The 27,718-nt window shown below is 45.1% G+C and overlaps 4 protein-coding genes across 4 annotated transcripts; all 4 read right to left on the reverse strand.

Annotated features, from left to right (window-relative positions):
• Positions 1 to 2,298: 2,298 nt before the first annotated feature.
• Positions 2,299 to 5,739, reverse strand: LOC114912405 (mucin-2-like). The gene is made up of 7 exons (XM_029259023.1): positions 4,769 to 5,739; positions 4,401 to 4,462; positions 4,034 to 4,176; positions 3,568 to 3,839; positions 3,351 to 3,415; positions 2,804 to 2,949; positions 2,299 to 2,654 (listed from the first exon to the last, which is right to left on the reverse strand). Exons 1-7 carry the CDS (start codon positions 5,459 to 5,461, stop codon positions 2,464 to 2,466), a joined length of 1,572 nt encoding a protein of 523 aa, XP_029114856.1. The 5' UTR covers positions 5,462 to 5,739; the 3' UTR covers positions 2,299 to 2,463.
• A 330-nt stretch (positions 5,740 to 6,069) lies between these two features.
• LOC114912440 (cell wall protein DAN4-like) lies at positions 6,070 to 7,804 on the reverse strand (the record flags this gene model as incomplete). The annotated part of the gene is made up of 2 exons (XM_029259270.1): positions 6,070 to 6,182; positions 7,018 to 7,804. Coding segments are annotated over 2 exons (900 nt in total), but the record flags the coding sequence as incomplete, so codon positions are not given.
• Positions 7,805 to 13,222: 5,418 nt separating this feature from the next.
• Positions 13,223 to 16,534, reverse strand: LOC108938932 (mucin-2-like; the record flags this gene model as incomplete). The annotated part of the gene is made up of 4 exons (XM_029259271.1): positions 15,210 to 16,534; positions 14,898 to 14,962; positions 13,704 to 13,849; positions 13,223 to 13,329 (listed from the first exon to the last, which is right to left on the reverse strand). Coding segments are annotated over exons 1-4 (1,629 nt in total), but the record flags the coding sequence as incomplete, so codon positions are not given.
• A 134-nt stretch (positions 16,535 to 16,668) lies between these two features.
• Positions 16,669 to 26,571, reverse strand: LOC114912441 (mucin-2-like). Its single transcript, XM_029259272.1, has 3 exons — positions 26,113 to 26,571; positions 16,756 to 17,529; positions 16,669 to 16,714 (listed from the first exon to the last, which is right to left on the reverse strand). The coding sequence occupies exons 1-3, from the start codon at positions 26,487 to 26,489 to the stop codon at positions 16,669 to 16,671; spliced, it is 1,197 nt and encodes a 398-aa protein (XP_029115105.1). The 5' UTR covers positions 26,490 to 26,571.
• Positions 26,572 to 27,718: the final 1,147 nt, after the last annotated feature.

Here is a 27,718-nt window from a genome sequence, read left to right on the forward strand (position 1 = left end):
CTTTACTGTAGAGTCTGAACAACATGGTATCTGCTGACATGTATTGAAAAAGACTAAACGCCAAACAGCTCACCTCTAGCAGGTGCAACAGCTCGAAAAACCTCTGGTGGGAGAGCTTCCTCCATCTGGCTTTCAGCATACGGTGGTGTGTGCGGTGCGCCATGTGAAACCTTGCAGCCTTTCGTCCTATCGTTTTGTCCACAAATTTATTGTGTCACATGAACTTGATCCAAACTGCTCTTCTGTGACGAACGTCCTCTTTCTCGGGGCCGTAAGGAGCATCACTGCGTGTCGCTCGGCTCCTAGTTCGCCTCCAGGTTCTAATTCATTTGGGTTCAGCTGTGTGACAAGGCACCTTTATATATAAATGTGTTTTAAGATCCAACCAACCAAGCACCCATCATCAACAACCTCTTGTCACCGCAAGGTGGAGCCTCTCCAGGAAACACAGGGTGCAAGGGGGAGTGGACACACCCTGGACGGGACGCCAGTCCATCACAAGGCACCCCAAGCAGGACTCGAACCCCTGACCCGCCACACAGTGGGCACCGGCCACACCTGCTGCACCAACACACCCCCCTGTTGTAAGATCCTGAGCAAAAATAGGACAATTCTTCTTTTTTTTCAGTGATTCTGTGATTGTGGCTATGAAACAAGGTAACTTTTTCACTGTCTAAGGCAAGTTTCTTGAGCAATTTCTATTTGTAGAGCAACTGAATGCAGAGGCATGAACGTGAATGCACATGAATAGTGTGCACTGAGCCAGTTTTATGGGGGATAAACAATTTTTTGCCTCTAGAATGCTTACGCACCTTTTCTGGTTCGCTTCGCTGCCAATGAAACAGGAGAAGCAAGGTGTCGCACGCTAAACAAGACAGCATCGCTTACATTCCAGCAATGTGGAACACAATGGAAATGTGGGGCTTCTTCACTGTACTATCTCCTGGGCATGAGAGCTGCGTCGAATGCTTCCAATTGTACCGTGTTTTTACTCTAACTCTTCTTTAGGCCAAGTGTCTCAAATCCTCAAAGTGACTCTCAGTGTTACGCCACAACAGGCTGTTCGACAGGAAAGTACAATTCTCTATTGTTTAAATCTGAATTGCATTCTTTTGATGATCTGTCACATAACAATGTTTGCGTTGTGGCGACATTTGACGTTATCCAGATAATGACATATGCAGGAAATGTGTGATACTAAAATACCAGTGACATATCGCGCCCATCTCATGGGTGAAGTCCACCTACAGCCCTGCTCTGTCATGCACTCAGGCATCAGCTCATCAGCAAGTAAAGTGCTCGCAGGTGTCCTGTTTAAAACACTGATTCATTGTAAAAACAAGCTCACGCACTGCTGCCAAACTAGCCATCCATCGTCAACCGCCGCTTGTCCCGAGCGAGCCGAAGCCTTACCCAGCAACTCAGGACGCAAAGCCAAAGAGGGAGGAGACACACCCAGAACAGGACACAGCTGACAGCAGCCAAACCCACCACCGGCCTTGCTCCCTGTTGGCTGTATTTAATTTGTGCAGGACGAGCTGGTGTCACTGCTCAAGTTGTGTGTTTGTTGAAGTCTGAGCTGTACAGGTGTGTTGTGCTCAGGTGGCCCTGGGGAATGTGGAAGAGTAATGCATATGGAGTAGTGATCAGAGCTGACATTTTGTAATGGAAGGATTCAAGTCCAACCAGTATGAGATAGATGAATGAATGAACGAATGAACGAACGAACAAACAAACAAATGGTTCACATGTTATGAGAGTTATGTTACTGGAGAGTTGCTTGAATTTGAAATAGGAGAATAGGCTGCACTTATGCAGCTCATAAAGATCCCATATTCACTATTTTAGTTAATTTGGAGAATGACTCTTAGAACTGAAGCTCTCAAATGCATGGAAATTTTCTTTCATGAATTTTAATTAAATATGTAATACACTGCAATGTTAAATGAATAATATATATATAATATATATATATATACAATCTTCAGTGCTTATATTAACATCTCACACCAGTATTACACATCTTTTAAATCTTTTTAAACAGCGCTTATATCATAAATCAGAAAAAAAAAATATATATATATTTTTAATTTAAAAAACCTTACACAATTGTGGGAAAGCATTATAATTTATGAGGAAATATCAGAGGAATTAAAATGACAAATAAAACATTAACATACCCCAAAAACAATACGTTCAATCTCCAGTGTAGCGCATGATATTAAAAAGAGCAGTTCTTAACTGCATGAATATCATGTATTGACGATTCAACAATACTCATGATATTGCATTTTTTCCCCCTGTGGAAAAAATATGCCTACATTTTAATTGGAAAAGAGTATTAAGGCATAACTTATACAGTAGTAGACTTAACGAAATGAGTTCAAGGAATATAAATGATTAACAATCTCTAAAAATATATACTCAGTGTATTGTGTGATATTTTCAGATGAACTGCATTTTTCATGTCCAGCTAGGCCAATAAAAATGAACCAGAATAACTGGGATTAGAAGAGCAGCCACTTCCTTTGGCCTGTTGGTTGACGTGAAACTGCTGAATGCCTTGGATGTCGTGGAGGGACTGGCAGAGCTGGTCGCTGTTGTTCCTGTCACGGCAGGCGTGCTGGTCGTGTTTGTGGTGGAGCCTGGCACTGCTGTTTGGAAAGAGCGCAGGTGAGCAGTGAATGTTTTGTGCTTGCTCGCAACTTAAGTACTTTTGTTTTATACTCTAAACACATTTCAGTCAAATGAATAAAAATTCTATTAACTTTAAGACAACAGTGGACGTCAAGTAATTTCGTACCTGCGTGAATGCTGGATAAGATCACATTTTGGAAGACTGCTGAAGAGCCGATTCCTTCCTTAAAATAGTTCTCGACGCTGGTAGCATTGGGAACCACCGACTGATTCGTAAAGATCAAGTTGGTGTCCACTCCTGTAGACCCATTCCTGGTGGGACAGGGCGGGAATCACTATATTTAACCTTTACAATTAAGGAGCCAATGACAGTAACACCTAATGCCTTTGAGGGGAGTGAATCAAGTGTTAAAAACAACAAATTCCAAAAATATTTGCAGTTGCACAATACACAACATAAACACTGGGAAAAGTGCAAGGTCATCTTGGATATTTTACATTTGGCTGTCAGATTTACACATCAGTCTCTACTAAGATTGATGAAAATGGGTTCGCTACACACAAGTGTCTTAGGCTCTCTAGGGGCAGGAAAGAAGTGCTGTCAGGAGCATCTTATGTTCTAAACACCATGACAGCGCTTGAAAAGTGATTTGCAGAAATATTTATGTAGATCAACAAAGTTAACATGACTGCAGGGGAGAAACTGATCTTACCAGAATCCTATGATATAACACCTCAGGAAAATGTCCTTGTAGATTGCTCTGAACATGTTAGTCAGCTGGAAAACATAACAATGCATATTTGTCAGCATGAAAAGGTGCAGAAAGTACATCTGTTATGGCACCCTTTATGTGCAGCCACAGAGGAAATAAGTCACAATTTAAGCCAAAGAATAACATTAGGTGTTCGTTTTATGACATAGAGTATTACCCCAGTTGTGATGTTCTGTGCCAAGGCCTTGAACTCGAGAGACGATCTGTTTCCCAAGGGTGCAAAAAATGTTTGGTTGATTCTGAAGGTCAGATTGAGGTAACCTTCCGTTGGACCAGGAGGATCGGTAGAAGCTGTGGTCGTAGACATAAGTGTTGTGGGAGGTGCGCTTGATGTAGACTCCGCTGTTTTCGTGGGGAGTGATGAGGTGGCAGCTGATGTAAGGCTGGTGCTGTTCGGAGAAACTGCGGTGGTGGCGGCGGCTGGTATTTCTGTTAGGAAACAACGCAGGGGCACATTGAAGATACTGGACTGAATCGGTACAGGGTGAGTACCTTGGTCAAGGGTACTACAGCCGGAGGTGGGATTCGAACCTGAATGGAAACCTTCAACTGCAAGGCAGCAGCTCTAACTGCTAAGATACCTGCTGCTCCTAAGGGCCTCCGGACCTTTGACGATCACTCACCGGCAATAATGGTGGTTGAATTAATTTTTAATATGGATGTTGTGTTGGTTGCTTCCAACAGCGTTTCTTTCACATTAGTAACATTGGGGAGTGAAGTTTCGTTGCTGAAGATCAGTTTGGTGTCCACTCCTACTGAGCCAGGCCTGTGAGCGAGAGGGACACAGTTACCCAAAGACATCTGGAGTTAAGACAGCAGTACTCATTCTCTGCTGTAGGTTTCCTTTTTCAAACCTAAGATATTAAGAATTACAAGTTGTGTCCTGTTTGACAGTAACTACGGTTGAATACCTGAAAAGGTACTTGCAAAAAACATAAAACATTTCACTTGTATTTTTAAAATAATTGGGCAGGAAGTAACTCCTCTTACCAGAAACCAAGGACAATGCAGGTGATGAAGTTCTTGTAAATCTTGCTGTACAAGGAATTCAACTGGTAAAGAAAAACAGTACGTTTACAGAGATATTAAAATGGGAAATTGAACATGAGAAATTAATCATATTGCTTCATCAGTAACATATTCTCATCTTCTGTTACTTACATTATGATTCTTAATTAATTTAGTAATATTTTCTACTTTTTCTTCAAAATCATTGAAAATTACTTTAATAGTATTTTCTGACATATTTATGAAGTTTTCCTGAAGGATAAATTATTTTGGTGAAGGTATTAAAAGACATTTCTTAAAAATTGCCTGGTTTAAAAAAGAATTCTAAGGATAAATGGAGGATATTTTACCTCAGTGGTGACCGTCACTGACAAAGACTGAAATTCTGGTGAAGTTTGGTTAGTGAGAGCTGGAGTAAACTCCAAAGTCATTTTGAAGGTCAGAGACATCACATTATTTCCTGGGTTTTCTGCAGTGGTTGACAATATGGTTGTTTTTGGTAAAGTAGTCAACAAAGTTTCAAATATGGTGGATGCTGGCGTTGAGTCTGTTTGAGTTGCTGAAGTGCTAGTAGGTGTTATGGTTGTAGTGGTGGAGGCTCTTGTAGTGGTTGGAGTAGTAGAGGTTCTGGTTGCAGTGGCTGGAGTGGTAGATGTCACGGTTGTAGTGGTGGGGGCTTTGGTAGTCGTTGGAGTACTAGAGATGACAGTTGTAGTGGTTGGAGTAGTAGATGTCACGGTTGTAGTGGGGGTTTTGGTAGTCGTTGGAGTAGTAGAGGTTACGATAGAAGTGGTGGGGGTTTTGGTAGTGGTTGCAGTACTAGAGATGACAGTTGTAGTGGTTGGAGTAGTAGATGTCACGGTTGTAGTGGGGGGTTTGGTAGTGGTTGGAGTAGTGGATGTTATGGTTGGAGTAGTTGGACTAGTAGATGTTACGATTGTAGTGGTGGAGGCTTCTGTAGTGGATGGAGTAGTAGATGTTTCGGTTGTAGTGGCAGGGGTTTCTGTCGTGGTTGGACTGGTAGATGTTTCAGTTGTAGTCATTGGAGTAGTAGATGTTTCAGTTGAAGTTGTGAGGGTTTCTGTAGTGATTGGAGTAGTAGATGTTTCGGTTGTAGTGGTTGGAGCAGTAGACGTTTCAGTTGTAGTGGTTGGAGCAGTAGATGTTTCAGTTGTAATGGTTGAGGTTTCTGTAGTGGTTGGAGTAGTAGATGTTTCGGTCGAAGTGGTTGGAACAGTAGATGTTGTGGTTGGACTAGTAGATGTTTCAGTTGTAGTTGTGGGGGTTTCTGTAGTGGTTGGAGCAGTAGATGTTTCGGTTGTAGTGGTCGGAGCAGTAGATGTTTCAGTTGTAGTGGTTGAGGTTTCTGCTGTGGTTGGAGTAGTAGATGTTTCGGTTGAAGTGGCTGGAGTAGTAGATGGTTCGGTTGTAGTGGTTGGAACAGTAGATGTTGTGGTTGGACTAGTAGATGTTTCAGTTGTAGTTGTGGGGGTTTCTGTAGTGGTTGGAGCAGTAGGTGTTTCAGTTGTAGTGGTTGGAGCAGTAGATGTTTCGGTTGTAGTGGTTGAGGTTTCTGTAGTGGTTGGAGTAGTAGATGTTTCAGTTGTAGTTGTGGGGGTTTCTGTAGTGGTTGGAGCAGTAGATGTTTCAGTTATAGTGGTTGGAGAAGCAGAGGTTTCAGTTGTAGTGGTTGAGGTTTCTGTAGTGGTTGAAGCAGTAGCTGTTTCGGTTGAAGTGGTTGGAACAGTAGATGTTGTGGTTGGACTAGTAGATGTTTCAGTTGTAGTTGTGGGGGTTTCTGTAGTGGTTGGAGTAGTAGATGTTTCCATTATAGTTGTTGGAGTAGTAGGTGTTTCGGTTGTAGTGGTTGAGGTTTCTGCTGTGGTTGGAGTAGTAGATATTTCAGTTGTAGTGGTTGGAGCAGTAGATGTTTCAGTTGTAATGGTTGAGGTTTCTCTTGTGGTTGGAGTAGTAGATGTTTCGGTTGTAGTGGTTGAGGTTTCTGCTGTGGTTGGAGTAGTAGATGTTTCGGTTGTAGTGGTTGAGGTTTCTGCCGTGGTTGGAGTAGTAGATGTTTCGGTCGAAGTGGTTGGAACAGTAGATGTTGTGGTTGGACTAGTAAATGTTTCAGTTGTAGTTGTGGGGGTTTCTGTAGTGGTTGGAGCAGTAGATGTTTCGGTTGTAGTGGTCGGAGCAGTAGATGTTTCAGTTGTAGTGGTTGGAGCAGTAGATGTTTCAGTTGTAGTGGTTGAGGTTTCTGTAGTGGTTGGAGTAGTAGATGTTTCCGTTGAAGTGGCTGGAGTAGTAGATGGTTCGGTTGTAGTGGTTGGAACAGTAGATGTTGTGGTTGGACTAGTAGATGTTTCAGTTGTAGTTGTGGGGGTTTCTGTAGTGGTTGGAGCAGTAGGTGTTTCAGTTGTAGTGGTCGGAGCAGTAGATGTTTCAGTTGTAGTGGTTGGAGCAGTAGATGTTTCAGTTGTAATGGTTGAGGTTTCTCTTGTGGTTGGAGTAGTAGATGTTTCAGTTGTAGTGGTTGAAGTTTCTGCTGTGGTTGGAGTAGTAGATGTTTCGGTTGTAGTGGTTGAGGTTTCTGTAGTGGTTGGAGTAGTAGATGTTTCGGTTGAAGTGGTTGGAGTAGTAGATGCTTCGGTTGTAGTGGTTGGAACAGTAGATGTTGTGGTTGGACTAGTAGATGTTTCGGTTGTAGTTGTGGGGGTTTCTGTAGTGGTTGGAGCAGTAGATGTTTCAGTTGTAGTGGTCGGAGCAGTAGATGTTTCAGTTGTAATGGTTGAGGTTTTTGTTGTGGTTGGAGCAGTAGATGTTTCGGTTGTAGTGGTTGAGGTTTCTGTAGTGGTTGGAGTAGTAGATGTTTCAGTTGTAGTTGTGGGGGTTTCTGTAGTGGTTGGAGCAGTAGATGTTTCAGTTGTAGTGGTTGGAGCAGTAGATGTTTCAGTTGTAGTGGTTGAGGTTTCTGTAGTGGTTGGAGTAGTAGATGTTTCCATTATAGTTGTTGGAGTAGTACGTGTTTCGGTTGTAGTGGTTGAGGTTTCTGCTGTGGTTGGAGTAGTAGATATTTCAGTTGTAGTGGTTGGAGTAGTAGATGTTTCAGTTGTAGTGGTTGGAGCAGTAGATGTTTCAGTTGTAATGGTTGAGGTTTCTCTTGTGGTTGGAGTAGTAGATGTTTCGGTTGTAGTGGTTGAGGTTTCTGCTGTGGTTGGAGTAGTAGATGTTTCGGTTGTAGTGGTTGAGGTTTCTGTAGTGGTTGGAGTAGTAGATGTTTCGGTCGAAGTGGTTGGAACAGTAGATGTTGTGGTTGGACTAGTAGATGTTTCAGTTGTAGTTGTGGGGGTTTCTGTAGTGGTTGGAGCAGTAGATGTTTCGGTTGTAGTGGTCGGAGCAGTAGATGTTTCAGTTGTAGTGCTTGGAGCAGTAGATGTTTCAGTTGTAGTGGTTGAGGTTTCTGTAGTGGTTGGAGTAGTAGATGGTTCCGTTGTAGTGGTTGAGGTTTCTGTTGTGGTTGGAGTAGTAGATGTTTCGGTTGTAGTGGTTGAGGTTTCTGTAGTGGTTGGAGTAGTAGATGTTTCGGTCGAAGTGGTTGGAACAGTAGACGTTGTGGTTGGACTAGTAGATGTTTCGGTTGTAGTGGTTGAGGTTTCTGTAGTGGTTGGAGTAGTAGATGTTTCGGTTATAGTGGTTGAGGTTTCTGTAGTGGTTGGAGTAGTAGATGTTTCGGTTGAAGTGGTTGGAGTAGTAGATGGTTCGGTTGTAGTGGTTGGAACAATAGATGTTGTGGTTGGACTAGTAGATGTTTCAGTTGTAGTTGTGGGGGTTTCTGTAGTGGTTGGAGCAGTAGATGTTTCGGTTGTAGTGGTTGAGGTTTCTGCTGTGGTTGGAGTAGTAGATGTTTCGGTTGTAGTGGTTGAGGTTTTTGTTGTGGTTGGAGTAGTAGATGTTTCGGTCGAAGTGGTTGGAACAATAGATGTTGTGGTTGGACTAGTAAATGTTTCAGTTGTAGTTGTGGGGGTTTCTGTAGTGGTTGGAGCAGTAGATGTTTCGGTTGTAGTGGTCGGAGCAGTAGATGTTTCAGTTGTAGTGGCTGGAGCAGTAGATGTTTCAGTTGTAGTGGTTGAGGTTTCTGTAGTGGTTGGAGTAGTAGATGTTTCCGTTGAAGTGGCTGGAGTAGTAGATGGTTCGGTTGTAGTGGTTGGAACAGTAGATGTTGTGGTTGGACTAGTAGATGTTTCAGTTGTAGTTGTGGGGGTTTCTGTAGTGGTTGGAGCAGTAGGTGTTTCAGTTGTAGTGGTCGGAGCAGTAGATGTTTCAGTTGTAGTGGTTGGAGCAGTAGATGTTTCAGTTGTAATGGTTGAGGTTTCTCTTGTGGTTGGAGTAGTAGATGTTTCAGTTGTAGTGGTTGAAGTTTCTGCTGTGGTTGGAGTAGTAGATGTTTCGGTTGTAGTGGTTGAGGTTTCTGTAGTGGTTGGAGTAGTAGATGTTTCGGTTGAAGTGGTTGGAGTAGTAGATGCTTCGGTTGTAGTGGTTGGAACAGTAGATGTTGTGGTTGGACTAGTAGATGTTTCGGTTGTAGTTGTGGGGGTTTCTGTAGTGGTTGGAGCAGTAGATGTTTCAGTTGTAGTGGTCGGAGCAGTAGATGTTTCAGTTGTAATGGTTGAGGTTTTTGTTGTGGTTGGAGCAGTAGATGTTTCGGTTGTAGTGGTTGAGGTTTCTGTAGTGGTTGGAGTAGTAGATGTTTCAGTTGTAGTTGTGGGGGTTTCTGTAGTGGTTGGAGCAGTAGATGTTTCAGTTGTAGTGGTTGGAGCAGTAGATGTTTCAGTTGTAGTGGTTGAGGTTTCTGTAGTGGTTGGAGTAGTAGATGTTGTGGTTGGACTAGTAGATGTTTCCATTATAGTTGTTGGAGTAGTACGTGTTTCGGTTGTAGTGGTTGAGGTTTCTGCTGTGGTTGGAGTAGTAGATATTTCAGTTGTAGTGGTTGGAGTAGTAGATGTTTCAGTTGTAGTGGTTGGAGCAGTAGATGTTTCAGTTGTAATGGTTGAGGTTTCTCTTGTGGTTGGAGTAGTAGATGTTTCGGTTGTAGTGGTTGAGGTTTCTGCTGTGGTTGGAGTAGTAGATGTTTCGGTTGTAGTGGTTGAGGTTTCTGTAGTGGTTGGAGTAGTAGATGTTTCGGTCGAAGTGGTTGGAACAGTAGATGTTGTGGTTGGACTAGTAGATGTTTCAGTTGTAGTTGTGGGGGTTTCTGTAGTGGTTGGAGCAGTAGATGTTTCGGTTGTAGTGGTCGGAGCAGTAGATGTTTCAGTTGTAGTGGTTGGAGCAGTAGATGTTTCAGTTGTAGTGGTTGAGGTTTCTGTAGTGGTTGGAGTAGTAGATGGTTCCGTTGTAGTGGTTGAGGTTTCTGTTGTGGTTGGAGTAGTAGATGTTTCGGTTGTAGTGGTTGAGGTTTCTGTAGTGGTTGGAGTAGTAGATGTTTCGGTCGAAGTGGTTGGAGTAGTAGATGGTTCGGTTGTAGTGGTTGAGGTTTCTGTAGTGGTTGGAGTAGTAGATGTTTCGGTCGAAGTGGTTGGAACAGTAGACGTTGTGGTTGGACTAGTAGATGTTTCGGTTGTAGTGGTTGAGGTTTCTGTTGTGGTTGGAGTAGTAGATGTTTCGGTTATAGTGGTTGAGGTTTCTGTAGTGGTTGGAGTAGTAGATGTTTCGGTTGAAGTGGTTGGAGTAGTAGATGGTTCGGTTGTAGTGGTTGGAACAATAGATGTTGTGGTTGGACTAGTAGATGTTTCAGTTGTAGTTGTGGGGGTTTCTGTAGTGGTTGGAGCAGTAGATGTTTCGGTTGTAGTGGTCGGAGCAGTAGATGTTTCAGTTGTAGTGGTTGGAGCAGTAGATGTTTCAGTTGTAGTGGTTGAGGTTTCTGTAGTGGTTGGAGTAGTAGATGTTTCCATTATAGTTGTTGGAGTAGTACGTGTTTCGGTTGTAGTGGTTGAGGTTTCTGCTGTGGTTGGAGTAGTAGATATTTCAGTTGTAGTGGTTGGAGTAGTAGATGTTTCAGTTGTAGTGGTTGGAGCAGTAGATGTTTCAGTTGTAATGGTTGAGGTTTCTCTTGTGGTTGGAGTAGTAGATGTTTCGGTTGTAGTGGTTGAGGTTTCTGCTGTGGTTGGAGTAGTAGATGTTTCGGTTGTAGTGGTTGAGGTTTCTGTAGTGGTTGGAGTAGTAGATGTTTCGGTCGAAGTGGTTGGAACAGTAGATGTTGTGGTTGGACTAGTAAATGTTTCAGTTGTAGTTGTGGGGGTTTCTGTAGTGGTTGGAGCAGTAGATGTTTCGGTTGTAGTGGTCGGAGCAGTAGATGTTTCAGTTGTAGTGGTTGGAGCAGTAGATGTTTCAGTTGTAGTGGTTGAGGTTTCTGTTGTGGTTGGAGTAGTAGATGTTTCGGTTATAGTGGTTGAGGTTTCTGTAGTGGTTGGAGTAGTAGATGTTTCGGTTGAAGTGGTTGGAGTAGTAGATGCTTCGGTTGTAGTGGTTGGAACAATAGATGTTGTGGTTGGACTAGTAGATGTTTCGGTTGTAGTGGTTGAGGTTTCTGTAGTGGTTGGAGTAGTAGATGTTTCAGTTGTAGTTGTGGGGGTTTCTGTAGTGGTTGGAGCAGTAGATGTTTCAGTTGTAGTGGTTGGAGCAGTAGATGTTTCAGTTGTAGTGGTTGAGGTTTCTGTAGTGGTTGGAGTAGTAAATGTTTCCATTATAGTTGTTGGAGTAGTACGTGTTTCGGTTGTAGTGGTTGAGGTTTCTGCTGTGGTTGGAGTAGTAGATATTTCAGTTGTAGTGGTTGGAGTAGTAGATGTTTCAGTTGTAGTGGTTGGAGCAGTAGATGTTTCAGTTGTAATGGTTGAGGTTTCTCTTGTGGTTGGAGTAGTAGATGTTTCGGTTGTAGTGGTTGAGGTTTCTGCTGTGGTTGGAGTAGTAGATGTTTCGGTTGTAGTGGTTGAGGTTTCTGTAGTGGTTGGAGTAGTAGATGTTTCGGTCGAAGTGGTTGGAACAGTAGATGTTGTGGTTGGACTAGTAGATGTTTCAGTTGTAGTTGTGGGGGTTTCTGTAGTGGTTGGAGCAGTAGATGTTTCGGTTGTAGTGGTCGGAGCAGTAGATGTTTCAGTTGTAGTGGTTGGAGCAGTAGATGTTTCAGTTGTAGTGGTTGAGGTTTCTGTAGTGGTTGGAGTAGTAGATGGTTCCGTTGTAGTGGTTGAGGTTTCTGTTGTGGTTGGAGTAGTAGATGTTTCGGTTGTAGTGGTTGAGGTTTCTGTAGTGGTTGGAGTAGTAGATGTTTCGGTCGAAGTGGTTGGAGTAGTAGATGGTTCGGTTGTAGTGGTTGAGGTTTCTGTAGTGGTTGGAGTAGTAGATGTTTCGGTCGAAGTGGTTGGAACAGTAGACGTTGTGGTTGGACTAGTAGATGTTTCGGTTGTAGTGGTTGAGGTTTCTGTTGTGGTTGGAGTAGTAGATGTTTCGGTTATAGTGGTTGAGGTTTCTGTAGTGGTTGGAGTAGTAGATGTTTCGGTTGAAGTGGTTGGAGTAGTAGATGGTTCGGTTGTAGTGGTTGGAACAATAGATGTTGTGGTTGGACTAGTAGATGTTTCAGTTGTAGTTGTGGGGGTTTCTGTAGTGGTTGGAGCAGTAGATGTTTCGGTTGTAGTGGTCGGAGCAGTAGATGTTTCAGTTGTAGTGGTTGGAGCAGTAGATGTTTCAGTTGTAGTGGTTGAGGTTTCTGTAGTGGTTGGAGTAGTAGATGTTTCCATTATAGTTGTTGGAGTAGTACGTGTTTCGGTTGTAGTGGTTGAGGTTTCTGCTGTGGTTGGAGTAGTAGATATTTCAGTTGTAGTGGTTGGAGTAGTAGATGTTTCAGTTGTAGTGGTTGGAGCAGTAGATGTTTCAGTTGTAATGGTTGAGGTTTCTCTTGTGGTTGGAGTAGTAGATGTTTCGGTTGTAGTGGTTGAGGTTTCTGCTGTGGTTGGAGTAGTAGATGTTTCGGTTGTAGTGGTTGAGGTTTCTGTAGTGGTTGGAGTAGTAGATGTTTCGGTCGAAGTGGTTGGAACAGTAGATGTTGTGGTTGGACTAGTAAATGTTTCAGTTGTAGTTGTGGGGGTTTCTGTAGTGGTTGGAGCAGTAGATGTTTCGGTTGTAGTGGTCGGAGCAGTAGATGTTTCAGTTGTAGTGGTTGGAGCAGTAGATGTTTCAGTTGTAGTGGTTGAGGTTTCTGTTGTGGTTGGAGTAGTAGATGTTTCGGTTGTAGTGGTTGAGGTTTCTGTAGTGGTTGGAGTAGTAGATGTTTCGGTCGAAGTGGTTGGAACAGTAGATGTTGTGGTTGGACTAGTAGATGTTTCGGTTGTAGTGGTTGAGGTTTCTGTTGTGGTTGGACTAGTAGATGTTTCGGTTATAGTGGTTGAGGTTTCTGTAGTGGTTGGAGTAGTAGATGTTTCGGTTGAAGTGGTTGGAGTAGTAGATGCTTCGGTTGTAGTGGTTGGAACAATAGATGTTGTGGTTGGACTAGTAGATGTTTCGGTTGTAGTTGTGGGGGTTTCTGTAGTGGTCGGAGCAGTAGATGTTTCAGTTGTAATGGTTGAGGTTTTTGTTGTGGTTGGAGCAGTAGATGTTTCGGTTGTAGTGGTTGAGGTTTCTGCTGTGGTTGGAGTAGTAGATGTTTCAGTTGTAGTGGTTGAGGATTCCGTAGAGGTTGGAGCAGTAGATGTTTCGGTTGTAGTGGTTGAGGTTTCTGCTGTGGTTGGAGTAGTAGATGTTTCAGTTGTAGTGGTTGAGGATTCCGTAGAGGTTGGAGCAGTAGATGTTTCGGTTGTAGTGGTCATGGTCTCTGTCATGGTTGGAGTTTCAGCTGTAGTTGTGTCAGTCCCAGAATTTGGCAGAGCTGTATGAAAGAAACATGGTTTAGTAACGGACAGCTGGTAGTGTATTTTTCAGAGCTGCTACCTTTAGACCCAGGCCATGGGTTTGAATCCCACCTCCCTTGACCAAGGTATTTACCCTCAATTGCTCCAGTTAAAATTACCCAGCTGTATAAATGGGCAAATAATTGTAAGTGACTTAACACTGTATGTTGCTTTGGAGAAATGCACAAGATTAATGATGTAATGAGTGTTTTGTGTATGATAAAGAGTTCAGTTTACGCCATGCATATTTTCTTCCTCACTTCAAATTTTGATGTGAGCTAAAAAAAAACAATAATTTGCAGAGACTAATTTTAACATTTTGGCTGAAAACAGATTTAAAGTAAACATTTACCTGCAGTAATGCTGGATGGGATAATATCCAACAAGACTGCGGAGCTGTTAATGGTGACTTTCAAAGTCCCCTCTGCATCAGTAACACTGGGAACCACTGACTGGTTTGTGTAGATCAGGTTGGCACTGACAACCACAGATCCGTTCCTGGTCAGAGAAAGTAAGAACAACCAACATGAGTAAAATGGGATAAAAGAATGATGAAAAAGAAGACCCAGAAAAAAAGACACACACACACACACACACACACTCTGAACCACTTGTCCCATACAAGGTCACAGGGAACCAGAGCCTACCCGGCAACACAGGGCGTAAGGCCAGAGGGGGAGGGGACACACCCAGGACGGGACACCAGTCCATCGCAAGGCACACCAAGTGGGACCCAAACCCCAGACCCACCAGAGAGCAGGACCCAGTCCAACCCACTGCGCCACCGTGCCACCGCGCCCCGACTCCAAAAAAAACACACACATAGGAATCTCTCTCTGCAGAGCAGTGATGTAAACAAAGAGTGTTGGGGTTGTGTCTGTCAGTTCTGTGAATTCATTTTTTGAAAATACAGAAAGAAGCCTACTTTTTTGAAAATCTCATTAGTGACCGATACTGAGTTTATGGGGGGTGCGGTGGCACAGTGGGTTGGACCGCAGTCCTGCTCTCCGGTAGGTCTGGGGTTCAAGTCCCGCTTGGGGTGCCTTGCGACGGACTAGCGTCCCGTCCTGGGTGTGTCCCCTCCCCCTCCGGCCTTACGCCCTGTGTTACTGGGTAAGCTCCGGTTCCCCGCGACCCCGTATGGGACAAGCAGTTCTGAAAATGTGTGTGTGTGTGTGTGTACTGAGTTTATACTACTTATACTATTCCCTCAGACAGCAGGAGAAATTAAGTATTTTGGTTTACAGGAATGTGCAGGTCATGTGAGGTGCAAAGAGCTTGTGTTTCACAGCACACATGTTCCTCACAGAGTCAAAAACCAAGTAAGATCAACGGTGTGACTGACAAGTCCTCATCTGAGTCCAACACAACTCAGACATTGACCACAGTGTAGATAGGGTTAGAGCCAAGCAGGATCAGCAGAAAGAACATGTAAATAACATAATGGGTAAAACAAAACATGAATGACTTCATGCAGAATTATTGGAACCCACCCCCAGCGGACCAACTGAAGTCATTGTGATAGAATGGAAGAAAGCAATCTTACCGGAAGCCTGTGACAAAGGTCCTGAGGAAAGTAACAGGGTACGACCCCATGTACACCCGATTCAACTGGAAAATAAAGAAGAACAATGTTCTTGATTATCCTGATGTTTCTACATTTAAACTGGACTAAAACAAACTGACATTGAGATACAGGAAAAATGTTATGATAAAATCAGTTTGAAGTCACACTGCACATTTGGGTACATTTTCACCAAACAGCTGCTCATCACACTGAAAAATAATAACAGAATTGATTTTATGGCAAACATTATTCCATCATCATATTGTAAGTGTCCATGGTGAGAAGTGTTACCTCAGTGGTGACGTTGAGAGACAAACTGATAGATTCTGGCGATGATGTGTTCTTCAGAGCCTCAGTAAACGGAAGACTCATTCTGAAGGTCATATTGAGATAACCTTCATTTCCAAAGGGAGGACCAGTAGAAGAAGCTGTTGTTGTGATCGGTCCAGTTGTTGTTATAGAGGATTCAGTGGTCGTTACTCGGGGTTCAGTTGTGGTCGTGGTGGATTCAGTTGTAGTAGTTGATTCAGTTGTTGTTGTGGTGAGTTCAGTACTGGTCGTGGAGGGTTCATCAGTGGTCAAAGTCAGTTCACTGGTTGTGGTTGTGGGTTCTGTAGTTGTCATAGTGGGTTCAGTTGTAGTGTTGGTCATGGTGGAGAGTTCTGCAGTTGTTGGGGTGATGGATGTTTGTACAGAAGGCGTAGTTGTAGTTGTTTCAGGTGTGGTTGAAACTGCAGATGTAGTTGCTTGAGGAGTTGTGAGAGCTATAGTTGTTTCACCTGTGGCTGATGTTGCTGTAGTCATATGTGTGATAGTTGTTTCAGTAGTCATGGGAATTGTAGTACTTTCGGTTGTGGTTGACGTTGCAATTGATGTTGCGGTTGTCATCGGAGTGGTAGTTTCTTCTGTAGTCGTTGCAGTTGAAGGTGTTTCAGTTGTGACTGACGTTACAATAGGTGTTGGAGTGGGTGTTGCCTCGGTAGTCAAGGGGATTGTAGGAGCTTGAAGCGTGGTTGTCGTTGCACTTGTTGTTGGGGTGGGAGCTGTTTCTGTAGTCGTGGAAGTTTTAGTTGTTTCAGTGGTGGTCAACGTTGCGGTTGTCATTGTTTCTGTAGTGGTCGGAGTTGTAAGTGTTTCAGTTGAGCTGGACGTTGCGGTTGTCGTTGGGGTGGTAATTGTTTCAGTGGACGTGGGAGTTGTCGTTGTTTCAAGTGTGGTCGATGCTGTAGTGGTCGTCGAGGTGGTAGTTGTTTCAGTTGTTGTGGGAGTTGTGGGTGTTTCAGGGTTAGTTGACATTGTCAATGGAGTGGTCGGTGTTTCAGCAGTCATTGGTTCTGTTGTTGTTTCAGTTGTGGTTGACGTTGCAGTTGTTGATGGAGTGGTAGTTGTTCCAGTAGTCATAGGAGTTGTAGGTGTTTCAGTGATGATCAACGTTGAGGTTGTCGATGGAGTGGTAGTTGTTTCAGTAGTTGTGGGAGTTGAAGGTGCTTCAGATGTGGTTGACGTTACGGTAGTTGTCGGAGTAGTTGTTGTTTCAGTCATTGAGGAAGCTGTAGTTGTTTCAGTGGTGGTCGACGTTGCGGTTGTCGTTGGAGTGGTCATTGTTTCAGTTGTCGTGGGAGTTGTAGGTGTTTCACTTGTGGTTGACGTTACAGTAGTCGTCGGAGTAGTAGTTGTTTCAGTTGTCGTCGGAGTTGTAGGTGTTTCATTTGTGCTGGATGTTGCGGATGTCGTCGGAGTTGTAGGTGGTTCAGTGGTGGTCGACGTTGCAGTTGTCGTCGGGGTGGTACTTGTTTCTGTAGTTGTGGGAGTTGTAGGTGTTTCACTTGTGGTTGACGTTACAGCAGTCGTCGGAGTAGTAGTTGTTTCAGTAGTCGTCGGAGTTGAAGGTGTTTCACTTGTGGTTGACGTTACAGTAGTCGTCGGAGTAGTAGTTGTTTCAGTAGTTGTGGGTGTTGTAGTTGTTTCAGTTGCGGTCAACGTTACGGTTGTCAACGTGGAGGTAGTTGTGAGACTTGTAGGTGTGTTAGTGGTGATCGACGTTGCGGTTGTTGTCGGGGTGGTACTTGTTTCTGTAGTTGTGGGAGTGGTAGGTGTTTCACTTGTGGTTGACGTTACAGTTGTTGTCGGAGTAGTAGTTGTTTCAGCTGTCGTCGGAGTTGTGGGTGTTTCAATTCCGGTTGACATTACGGTAGTTGTCGGAGTCATTGTTGTGTCAGTTGTTGAGGAAGCTGTAGTTGTTTCAGTTGTGGTCGACGTTGCGGTTGTTGTCGGGGTGGTAGTTATTTCTGTAGTCATGGGAGTTGTAGGTGTTTCACTTGTGGTTGACGTTACAGTAATCGTCGGAGGAGTAGTTGTTTCAGTAGTCGTCGGAGTTGAAGGTGTTTCAGTGGTAGTTGACGTTGCGGTTGTTGTCCGGGTGGTAGTTGTTTCAGTTGTCGTGGGAGTTGTGGGTGCTTCAGATGTGGTCAACGTTCCGGTTGTCGATGGAGTGGTAGTTGTTTCTGCAGTTGTGGGAGTGGTAGGTGTTTCACTTGTGGTTGACGTTATGGTAGTTGTCGGAGTAGTTGTTGTTTCTGTAGTCATGGGAGTTGTCGGTGTTTCACTCGTGGTTGACGTTACAGTAGTCGTCGGAGTAGTTGTTGTTTCAGTTGTCGTCGGAGTTGTGGGTGTTTCAATTCCGGTTGACGTTACGGTAGTTGTCGGAGTCGTTGTTGTGTCAGTAGTCGTGGGTGTTGTAGTTGTTTCAGTTGTGGTCGACGTTGCGGTTGTTGTCGGGGTGGTAGTTGTTTCTGTAGTCATGGGAGTTGTAGATGTTTCACTCGTGGTTGACGTTACAGTAGTCGTCGGAGTAGTAGTTGTTTCAGTAGTTGTGGGTGTTGTAGTTGTTTCAGTTGCGGTCGACGTTGCGGTTGTCAACGTGGAGGTAGTTGTGAAACTTGTAGGTGTGTTAGTGGTGGTCGACGTTCCGGTTGTCGATGGAGTGGTAGTTGTTTCAGTTGTCGTGGGAGTTGTGAGTGCTTCAGTTGTCGTCAACGTTCCGGTCGTCGATGGAGTGGTAGTTGTTTCTGTAGTTGTGGGAGTGGTAGATGTTTCACTTGTGGTTGACGTTACAGTTGTTGTTGTTTCAGTTGTCGTGGGAGTTGTAGGTGTTTCACTAGTGGTTGACGTTACAGTAGTCGTCGGAGTAGTTGTTGTTTCAGTCGTTGAGGAAGCTGTAGTTGTTTCAGTTGTGGTCGACGTTGCGGTTGTTGTCGGGGTGGTAGTTATTTCTGTAGTCATGGGAGTTGTAGGTGTTTCACTTGTGGTTGACGTTACAGTAGTCGTCGGAGTAGTAGTTGTTTCAGTCGTTGAGGAAGCTGTAGTTGTTTCAGTTGTGGTCGACGTTGCGGTTGTTGTCGGGGTGGTAGTTATTTCTGTAGTCATGGGAGTTGTAGGTGTTTCACTTGTGGTTGACGTTACAGTAGTCGTCGGAGTAGTAGTTGTTTCAGTAGTTGTGGGTGTTGTAGTTGTTTCAGTTGCGGTCAACGTTGCGGTTGTCAACGTGGAGGTAGTTGTGAGACTTGTAGGTGTGTTAGTGGTGATCGACGTTGCGGTTGTTGTCGGGGTGGTACTTGTTTCTGTAGTTGTGGGAGTGGTAGGTGTTTCACTTGTGGTTGACGTTACAGTTGTTGTCGGAGTAGTAGTTGTTTCAGTTGTCGTCGGAGTTGTGGGTGTTTCAATTCCGGTTGACATTACGGTAGTTGTCGGAGTCGTTGTTGTGTCAGTTGTTGAGGAAGCTGTAGTTGTTTCAGTTGTGGTCGACGTTGCGGTTGTTGTCGGGGTGGTAGTTATTTCTGTAGTCATGGGAGTTGTAGGTGTTTCACTTGTGGTTGACGTTACAGTAGTCGTCGGAGGAGTAGTTGTTTCAGTTGTTGTGGGTGTTGTAGTTGTTTCAGTTGCGGTCGACGTTGCGGTTGTCAACGTGGAGGTAGTTGTGAGACTTGTAGGTGTGTTAGTGGTGGTCGACGTTGCGGTTGTTGTCGGGGTGGTACTTGTTTCTGTAGTTGTGGGAGTGGTAGGTGTTTCACTTGTGGTTGACGTTACAGTTGTTGTCGGAGTAGTAGTTGTTTCAGTTGTCGTCGGAGTTGTGGGTGTTTCAATTCCGGTTGACATTACGGTAGTTGTCGGAGTCGTTGTTGTGTCAGTTGTTGAGGAAGCTGTAGTTGTTTCAGTTGTGGTCGACGTTGCGGTTGTTGTCGGGGTGGTAGTTATTTCTGTAGTCATGGGAGTTGTAGGTGTTTCACTTGTGGTTGACGTTACAGTAGTCGTCGGAGGAGTAGTTGTTTCAGTTGTTGTGGGTGTTGTAGTTGTTTCAGTTGCGGTCGACGTTGCGGTTGTCAACGTGGAGGTAGTTGTGAGACTTGTAGGTGTGTTAGTGGTGGTCGACGTTGCGGTTGTTGTCGGGGTGGTACTTGTTTCTGTAGTTGTGGGAGTGGTAGGTGTTTCACTTGTGGTTGACGTTACAGTTGTTGTCGGAGTAGTTGTTGTTTCAGTTGTCGTCGGAGTTGTGGGTGTTTCAATTCCGGTTGACGTTACGGTAGTTGTCGGAGTCGTTGTTGTGTCAGTTGTTGAGGAAGCTGTAGTTGTTTCAGTTGTGGTCGACATTGCGGTTGTTGTCGGGGTGGTAGTTGTTTCAGTTGTCGTGGGAGTTGTGGGTGCTTCAGATGTGGTCAACGTTCCGGTTGTCGATGGAGTGGTAGTTGTTTCTGTAGTTGTGGGAGTGGTAGGTGTTTCACTTGTGGTTGACGTTACAGTTGTTGTTGTTTCAGTTGTTTCAGTTGTCGTGGGAGTTGTAGGTGTTTCACTTGTGGTTGACGTTACGGTAGTTGTCGGAGTAGTTGTTGTTTCAGTAGTCATGGGAGTTGTAGGTGTTTCACTTGTGGTTGACGTTACAGTAGTCGTCGGAGTAGTAGTTGTTTCAGTAGTCGTGGGTGTTGTAGTTGTTTCAGTTGTGGTCGACGTTGCGGTTGTTGTCGGGGTGGTAGTTGTTTCAGTTGTCGTGGGAGTTGTGGGTGCTTCAGATGTGGTCAACGTTCCGGTTGTCGATGGAGTGGTAGTTGTTTCTGTAGTTGTGGGAGTGGTAGGTGTTTCACTTGTGGTTGACGTTACGGTAGTCGTCGGAGTAGTTGTTGTTTCAGTTGTCGTGGGAGTTGTAGGTGTTTCACTTGTGGTTGACGTTACAGTAGTTGTCGGAGTAGTTGTTGTTGCAGTAGTCGTGGGTGTTGTAGTTGTTTCACTTGTGGTCGACGTTGCGGTTGTTGTCGGGGTGGTAGTTGTTTCTGTAGTCATGGGAGTTGTAGATGTTTCACTCGTGGTTGACGTTACAGTAGTCATCGGAGTAGTTGTTTCAGTCGTTGAGGAAGCTGTAGTTGTTTCAGTTGTGGTCGACGTTGCGGTTGTTGTCGGGGTGGTAGTTATTTCTGTAGTCATGGGAGTTGTAGGTGTTTCACTTGTGGTTGACGTTACAGTAGTCGTCGGAGTAGTAGTTGTTTCAGTAGTCGTGGGTGTTGTAGTTGTTTCAGTTGTGGTCGACGTTGCGGTTGTTGTCGGGGTGGTAGTTGTTTCTGTAGTCATGGGAGTTGTAGATGTTTCACTCGTGGTTGACGTTACAGTAGTCGTCGGAGTAGTAGTTGTTTCAGTAGTTGTGGGTGTTGTAGTTGTTTCAGTTGCGGTCGACGTTGCGGTTGTCAACGTGGAGGTAGTTGTGAAACTTGTAGGTGTGTTAGTGGTGGTCGACGTTCCGGTTGTCGATGGAGTGGTAGTTGTTTCAGTTGTCGTGGGAGTTGTGAGTGCTTCAGTTGTCATCAACGTTCCGGTCGTCGATGGAGTGGTAGTTGTTTCTGTAGTTGTGGGAGTGGTAGATGTTTCACTTGTGGTTGACGTTACAGTTGTTGTTGTTTCAGTTGTCGTGGGAGTTGTAGGTGTTTCACTAGTGGTTGACGTTACAGTAGTCGTCGGAGTAGTTGTTGTTTCAGTCGTTGAGGAAGCTGTAGTTGTTTCAGTTGTGGTCGACGTTGCGGTTGTTGTCGGGGTGGTAGTTATTTCTGTAGTCATGGGAGTTGTAGGTGTTTCACTTGTGGTTGACGTTACAGTAGTCGTCGGAGTAGTAGTTGTTTCAGTAGTTGTGGGTGTTGTAGTTGTTTCAGTTGCGGTCAACGTTGCGGTTGTCAACGTGGAGGTAGTTGTGAGACTTGTAGGTGTGTTAGTGGTGATCGACGTTGCGGTTGTTGTCGGGGTGGTAGTTATTTCTGTAGTCATGGGAGTTGTAGGTGTTTCACTTGTGGTTGACGTTACAGTAGTCGTCGGAGTAGTAGTTGTTTCAGTCGTTGAGGAAGCTGTAGTTGTTTCAGTTGTGGTCGACGTTGCGGTTGTTGTCGGGGTGGTAGTTGTTTCTCTAGTCATGGGAGTTGTAGATGTTTCACTCGTGGTTGACGTTACAGTAGTCGTCGGAGTAGTAGTTGTTTCAGTAGTTGTGGGTGTTGTAGTTGTTTCAGTTGCGGTCAACGTTGCGGTTGTCAACGTGGAGGTAGTTGTGAGACTTGTAGGTGTGTTAGTGGTGGTCGACGTTGCGGTTGTTGTCGGGGTGGTACTTGTTTCTGTAGTTGTGGGAGTGGTAGGTGTTTCACTTGTGGTTGACGTTACAGTTGTTGTCGGAGTAGTTGTTGTTTCAGTTGTCGTCGGAGTTGTGGGTGTTTCAATTCCGGTTGACGTTACGGTAGTTGTCGGAGTCGTTGTTGTGTCAGTTGTTGAGGAAGCTGTAGTTGTTTCAGTTGTGGTCGACGTTGCGGTTGTTGTCGGGGTGGTAGTTATTTCTGTAGTCATGGGAGTTGTAGGTGTTTCACTTGTGGTTGACGTTACAGTAGTCGTCGGAGGAGTAGTTGTTTCAGTTGTTGTGGGTGTTGTAGTTGTTTCAGTTGCGGTCGACGTTGCGGTTGTCAACGTGGAGGTAGTTGTGAGACTTGTAGGTGTGTTAGTGGTGATCGACGTTGCGGTTGTTGTCGGGGTGGTAGTTGTTTCAGTTGTCGTGGGAGTTGTGGCTGCTTCAGATGTGGTCAACGTTCCGGTTGTCGATGGAGTGGTAGTTGTTTCTGTAGTTGTGGGAGTGGTAGGTGTTTCACTTGTGGTTGACGTTACAGTTGTTGTTGTTTCAGTTGTTTCAGTTGTCGTGGGAGTTGTAGGTGTTTCACTTGTGGTTGACGTTACGGTAGTTGTCGGAGTAGTTGTTGTTTCAGTAGTCATGGGAGTTGTAGGTGTTTCACTTGTGGTTGACGTTACAGTAGTCGTCGGAGTAGTAGTTGTTTCAGTAGTCGTGGGTGTTGTAGTTGTTTCAGTTGTGGTCGACGTTGCGGTTGTTGTCGGGGTGGTAGTTGTTTCTGTAGTCATGGGAGTTGTAGATGTTTCACTCGTGGTTGACGTTACAGTAGTCGTCGGAGTAGTAGTTGTTTCAGTAGTTGTGGGTGTTGTAGTTGTTTCAGTTGCGGTCGACGTTGCGGTTGTCAATGTGGAGGTAGTTGTGAAACTTGTAGGTGTGTTAGTGGTGGTCGACGTTCCGGTTGTCGATGGAGTGGTAGTTGTTTCAGTTGTCGTGGGAGTTGTGAGTGCTTCAGTTGTCATCAACGTTCCGGTCGTCGATGGAGTGGTAGTTGTTTCTGTAGTTGTGGGAGTGGTAGATGTTTCACTTGTGGTTGACGTTACAGTTGTTGTTGTTTCAGTTGTCGTGGGAGTTGTAGGTGTTTCACTAGTGGTTGACGTTACAGTAGTCGTCGGAGTAGTTGTTGTTTCAGTCGTTGAGGAAGCTGTAGTTGTTTCAGTTGTGGTCGACGTTGCGGTTGTTGTCGGGGTGGTAGTTATTTCTGTAGTCATGGGAGTTGTAGGTGTTTCACTTGTGGTTGACGTTACAGTAGTCGTCGGAGTAGTAGTTGTTTCAGTAGTTGTGGGTGTTGTAGTTGTTTCAGTTGCGGTCAACGTTGCGGTTGTCAACGTGGAGGTAGTTGTGAGACTTGTAGGTGTGTTAGTGGTGATCGACGTTGCGGTTGTTGTCGGGGTGGTACTTGTTTCTGTAGTTGTGGGAGTGGTAGGTGTTTCACTTGTGGTTGACGTTACAGTTGTTGTCGGAGTAGTAGTTGTTTCAGTTGTCGTCGGAGTTGTGGGTGTTTCAATTCCGGTTGACGTTACGGTAGTTGTCGGAGTCGTTGTTGTGTCAGTTGTTGAGGAAACTGTAGTTGTTTCAGTTGTGGTCGACGTTGCAGTTGTTGTCGGGGTGGTAGTTATTTCTGTAGTCATGGGAGTTGTAGGTGTTTCACTTGTGGTTGACGTTACAGTAGTCGTCGGAGGAGTAGTTGTTTCAGTTGTTGTGGGTGTTGTAGTTGTTTCAGTTGCGGTCGACGTTGCGGTTGTCAACGTGGAGGTAGTTGTGAGACTTGTAGGTGTGTTAGTGGTGGTCGACGTTGCGGTTGTTGTCGGGGTGGTACTTGTTTCTGTAGTTGTGGGAGTGGTAGGTGTTTCACTTGTGGTTGACGTTACAGTTGTTGTCGGAGTAGTTGTTGTTTCAGTTGTCGTCGGAGTTGTGGGTGTTTCAATTCCGGTTGACGTTACGGTAGTTGTCGGAGTCGTTGTTGTGTCAGTTGTTGAGGAAGCTGTAGTTGTTTCAGTTGTGGTCGACGTTGCGGTTGTTGTCGGGGTGGTAGTTGTTTCAGTTGTCGTGGGAGTTGTGGGTGCTTCAGATGTGGTCAACGTTCCGGTTGTCGATGGAGTGGTAGTTGTTTCTGTAGTTGTGGGAGTGGTAGGTGTTTCACTTGTGGTTGACGTTACAGTTGTTGTTGTTTCAGTTGTTTCAGTTGTCGTGGGATTTGTAGGTGTTTCACTTGTGGTTGACGTTACGGTAGTTGTCGGAGTAGTTGTTGTTTCAGTAGTCATGGGAGTTGTAGGTGTTTCACTTGTGGTTGACGTTACAGTAGTCGTCGGAGTAGTAGTTGTTTCAGTAGTCGTGGGTGTTGTAGTTGTTTCAGTTGTGGTCGACGTTGCGGTTGTTGTCGGGGTGGTAGTTGTTTCTGTAGTCATGGGAGTTGTAGATGTTTCACTCGTGGTTGACGTTACAGTAGTCGTCGGAGTAGTAGTTGTTTCAGTAGTTGTGGGTGTTGTAGTTGTTTCAGTTGCGGTCGACGTTGCGGTTGTCAACGTGGAGGTAGTTGTGAAACTTGTAGGTGTGTTAGTGGTGGTCGACGTTCCGGTTGTCGATGGAGTGGTAGTTGTTTCAGTTGTCGTGGGAGTTGTGAGTGCTTCAGTTGTCGTCAACGTTCCGGTCGTCGATGGAGTGGTAGTTGTTTCTGTAGTTGTGGGAGTGGTAGATGTTTCACTTGTGGTTGACGTTACAGTTGTTGTTGTTTCAGTTGTCGTGGGAGTTGTAGGTGTTTCACTAGTGGTTGACGTTACAGTAGTCGTCGGAGTAGTTGTTGTGTCAGTTGTTGAGGAAGCTGTAGTTGTTTCAGTTGTGGTCGACGTTGCGGTTGTTGTCGGGGTGGTAGTTATTTCTGTAGTCATGGGAGTTGTAGGTGTTTCACTTGTGGTTGACGTTACAGTAGTCGTCGGAGGAGTAGTTGTTTCAGTTGTTGTGGGTGTTGTAGTTGTTTCAGTTGCGGTCGACGTTGCGGTTGTCAACGTGGAGGTAGTTGTGAGACTTGTAGGTGTGTTAGTGGTGGTCGACGTTGCGGTTGTTGTCGGGGTGGTACTTGTTTCTGTAGTTGTGGGAGTTGTAGGTGTTTCATTTGTGCTGGATGTTGCGGATGTCGTCGGAGTTGTAGGTGGTTCAGTGGTGGTCGACGTTGCAGTTGTCGTCGGGGTGGTACTTGTTTCTGTAGTTGTGGGAGTTGTAGGTGTTTCACTTGTGGTTGACGTTACAGCAGTCGTCGGAGTAGTAGTTGTTTCAGTAGTCGTCGGAGTTGAAGGTGTTTCAGTTGCGGTCAACGTTACGGTTGTCAACGTGGAGGTAGTTGTGAGACTTGTAGGTGTGTTAGTGGTGATCGACGTTGCGGTTGTTGTCGGGGTGGTACTTGTTTCTGTAGTTGTGGGAGTGGTAGGTGTTTCACTTGTGGTTGACGTTACAGTTGTTGTCGGAGTAGTTGTTGTTTCAGTTGTCGTCGGAGTTGTGGGTGTTTCAATTCCGGTTGACGTTACGGTAGTTGTCGGAGTCGTTGTTGTGTCAGTTGTTGAGGAAGCTGTAGTTGTTTCAGTTGTGGTCGACGTTGCGGTTGTTGTCGGGGTGGTAGTTGTTTCAGTTGTCGTGGGAGTTGTGGGTGCTTCAGATGTGGTCAACGTTCCGGTTGTCGATGGAGTGGTAGTTGTTTCTGTAGTTGTGGGAGTGGTAGGTGTTTCACTTGTGGTTGACGTTACAGTTGTTGTTGTTTCAGTTGTTTCAGTTGTCGTGGGAGATGTAGGTGTTTCACTTGTGGTTGACGTTACAGTAGTTGTCGGAGTAGTAGTTGTTTCAGTAGTCGTGGGTGTTGTAGTTGTTTCAGTTGTGGTCGACGTTGCGGTTGTTGTCGGGGTGGTAGTTGTTTCTGTAGTCATGGGAGTTGTAGATGTTTCACTTGTGGTTGACGTTACAGTAGTCGTCGGAGGAGTAGTTGTTTCAGTAGTCGTCGGAGTTGAAGGTGTTTCAGTGGTAGTTGACGTTGCGGTTGTTGTCCGGGTGGTAGTTGTTTCAGTTGTCGTGGGAGTTGTGGGTGCTTCAGATGTGGTCAACGTTCCGGTTGTCGATGGAGTGGTAGTTGTTTCTGTAGTTGTGGGAGTGGTAGGTGTTTCACTTGTGGTTGACGTTACAGTTGTTGTTGTTTCAGTTGTTTCAGTTGTCGTGGGAGTTGTAGGTGTTTCACTTGTGGTTGACGTTATGGTAGTTGTCGGAGTAGTTGTTGTTTCAGTAGTCATGGGAGTTGTAGGTGTTTCACTTGTGGTTGACGTTACAGTAGTCGTCGGAGTAGTAGTTGTTTCAGTAGTTGTGGGTGTTGTGGTTGTTTCAGTTGCGGTCGATGTTGCGGTTGTCAACGTGGAGGTAGTTGTGAGACTTGTAGGTGTGTTAGTGGTGGTCGACGTTGCGGTTGTTGTCGGGGTGGTACTTGTTTCTGTAGTCGTGGGAGTTGTCGGTGTTTCACTCGTGGTTGACGTTACAGTAGTCGTCGGAGTAGTTGTTGTTTCAGTCGTTGAGGAAGCTGTAGTTGTTTCAGTTGGTGTCAATGTTGCGGTTGTTGTCGGGGTGGTAGTTGTTTCAGTAGTCATGGGAGTTGTCTGTGTTTCACTTGTGGTTGACGTTACAGCAGTCGTCGGAGTAGTAGTTGTTTTAGTTGTCGTCGGAGTTGAAGGTGTTTCAGTGGTAGTTGTTTCAGTTGTCGTGGGAGTTGTGGGTGCTTCAGATGTGGTCAACGTTCCGGTTGTCGATGGAGTGGTAGTTGTTTCTGCAGTTGTGGGAGTGGTAGGTGTTTCACTTGTGGTTGACGTTATGGTAGTTGTCGGAGTAGTTGTTGTTTCTGTAGTCATGGGAGTTGTCGGTGTTTCACTCGTGGTTGACGTTACAGTAGTCGTCGGAGTAGTTGTTGTTTCAGTTGTCGTCGGAGTTGTGGGTGTTTCAATTCCGGTTGACGTTACGGTAGTTGTCGGAGTCGTTGTTGTGTCAGTTGTTGAGGAAGCTGTAGTTGTTTCAGTTGTGGTCGACGTTGCGGTTGTTGTCGGGGTGGTAGTTGTTTCTGTAGTCATGGGAGTTGTAGATGTTTCACTCGTGGTTGACGTTACAGTAGTCGTCGGAGTAGTAGTTGTTTCAGTAGTTGTGGGTGTTGTGGTTGTTTCAGTTGCAGTCGATGTTCCGGTTGTCAATGTGGAGGTAGTTGTGAGACTTGTAGGTGTGTTAGTGGTGGTCGACGTTGCGGTTGTTGTCGGGGTGGTACTTGTTTCTGTAGTTGTGGGAGTTGTAGGTGTTTCACTTGTGGTTGACGTTACAGCAGTCGTCGGAGTAGTAGTTGTTTCAGTAGTCGTCGGAGTTGAAGGTGTTTCACTTGTGGTTGATGTTACAGTTGTTGTCGGAGTAGTAGTTGTTTCAGTTGTCGTCGGAGTTGTGGGTGTTTCAATTCCGGTTGACGTTATGGTAGTTGTCGGAGTCGTTGTTGTGTCAGTTGTTGAGGAAGCTGTAGTTGTTTCAGTTGTGGTCGACGTTGCGGTTGTTGTCGGAGTAGTAGTTGTTTCAGTTGTCGTGAGAGTTGTCGGTGTTTCACTCGTGGTTGACGTTATAGTAGTCGTCGGAGGAGTAGTTGTTTCAGTAGTTGTGGGTGTTGTAGTTGTTTCAGTTGCGGTCGACGTTGCGGTTGTCGACGTGGAGGTAGTTGTGAGACTTGTAGGTGTGTTAGTGGTGGTCGACGTTGCGGTTGTTGTCGGGGTGGTACTTGTTTCTGTAGTTGTGGGAGTGGTAGGTGTTTCACTTGTGGTTGACGTTACAGTTGTTGTTTCAGTTGTTTCAGTAGTCATGGGAGTTGTCGGTGTTTCACTCGTGGTTGACGTTACAGTAGTTGTTGGAGTAGTAGTTGTTTCAGTTGTCGTCGGAGTTGTGGGTGTTTCAATTCCGGTTGACGTTACGGTAGTTGTCGGAGTCGTTGTTGTGTCAGTTGTTGAGGAAACTGTAGTTGTTTCAGTTGTGGTCGACGTTGCAGTTGTTGTCGGGGTGGTAGTTATTTCTGTTGTCATGGGAGTTGTAGGTGTTTCACTTGTGGTTGACGTTA

Source organism: Scleropages formosus, chromosome 16 (assembly GCF_900964775.1).
Source record: "Scleropages formosus chromosome 16, fSclFor1.1, whole genome shotgun sequence".
NCBI lineage: Eukaryota > Metazoa > Chordata > Actinopteri > Osteoglossiformes > Osteoglossidae > Scleropages > Scleropages formosus.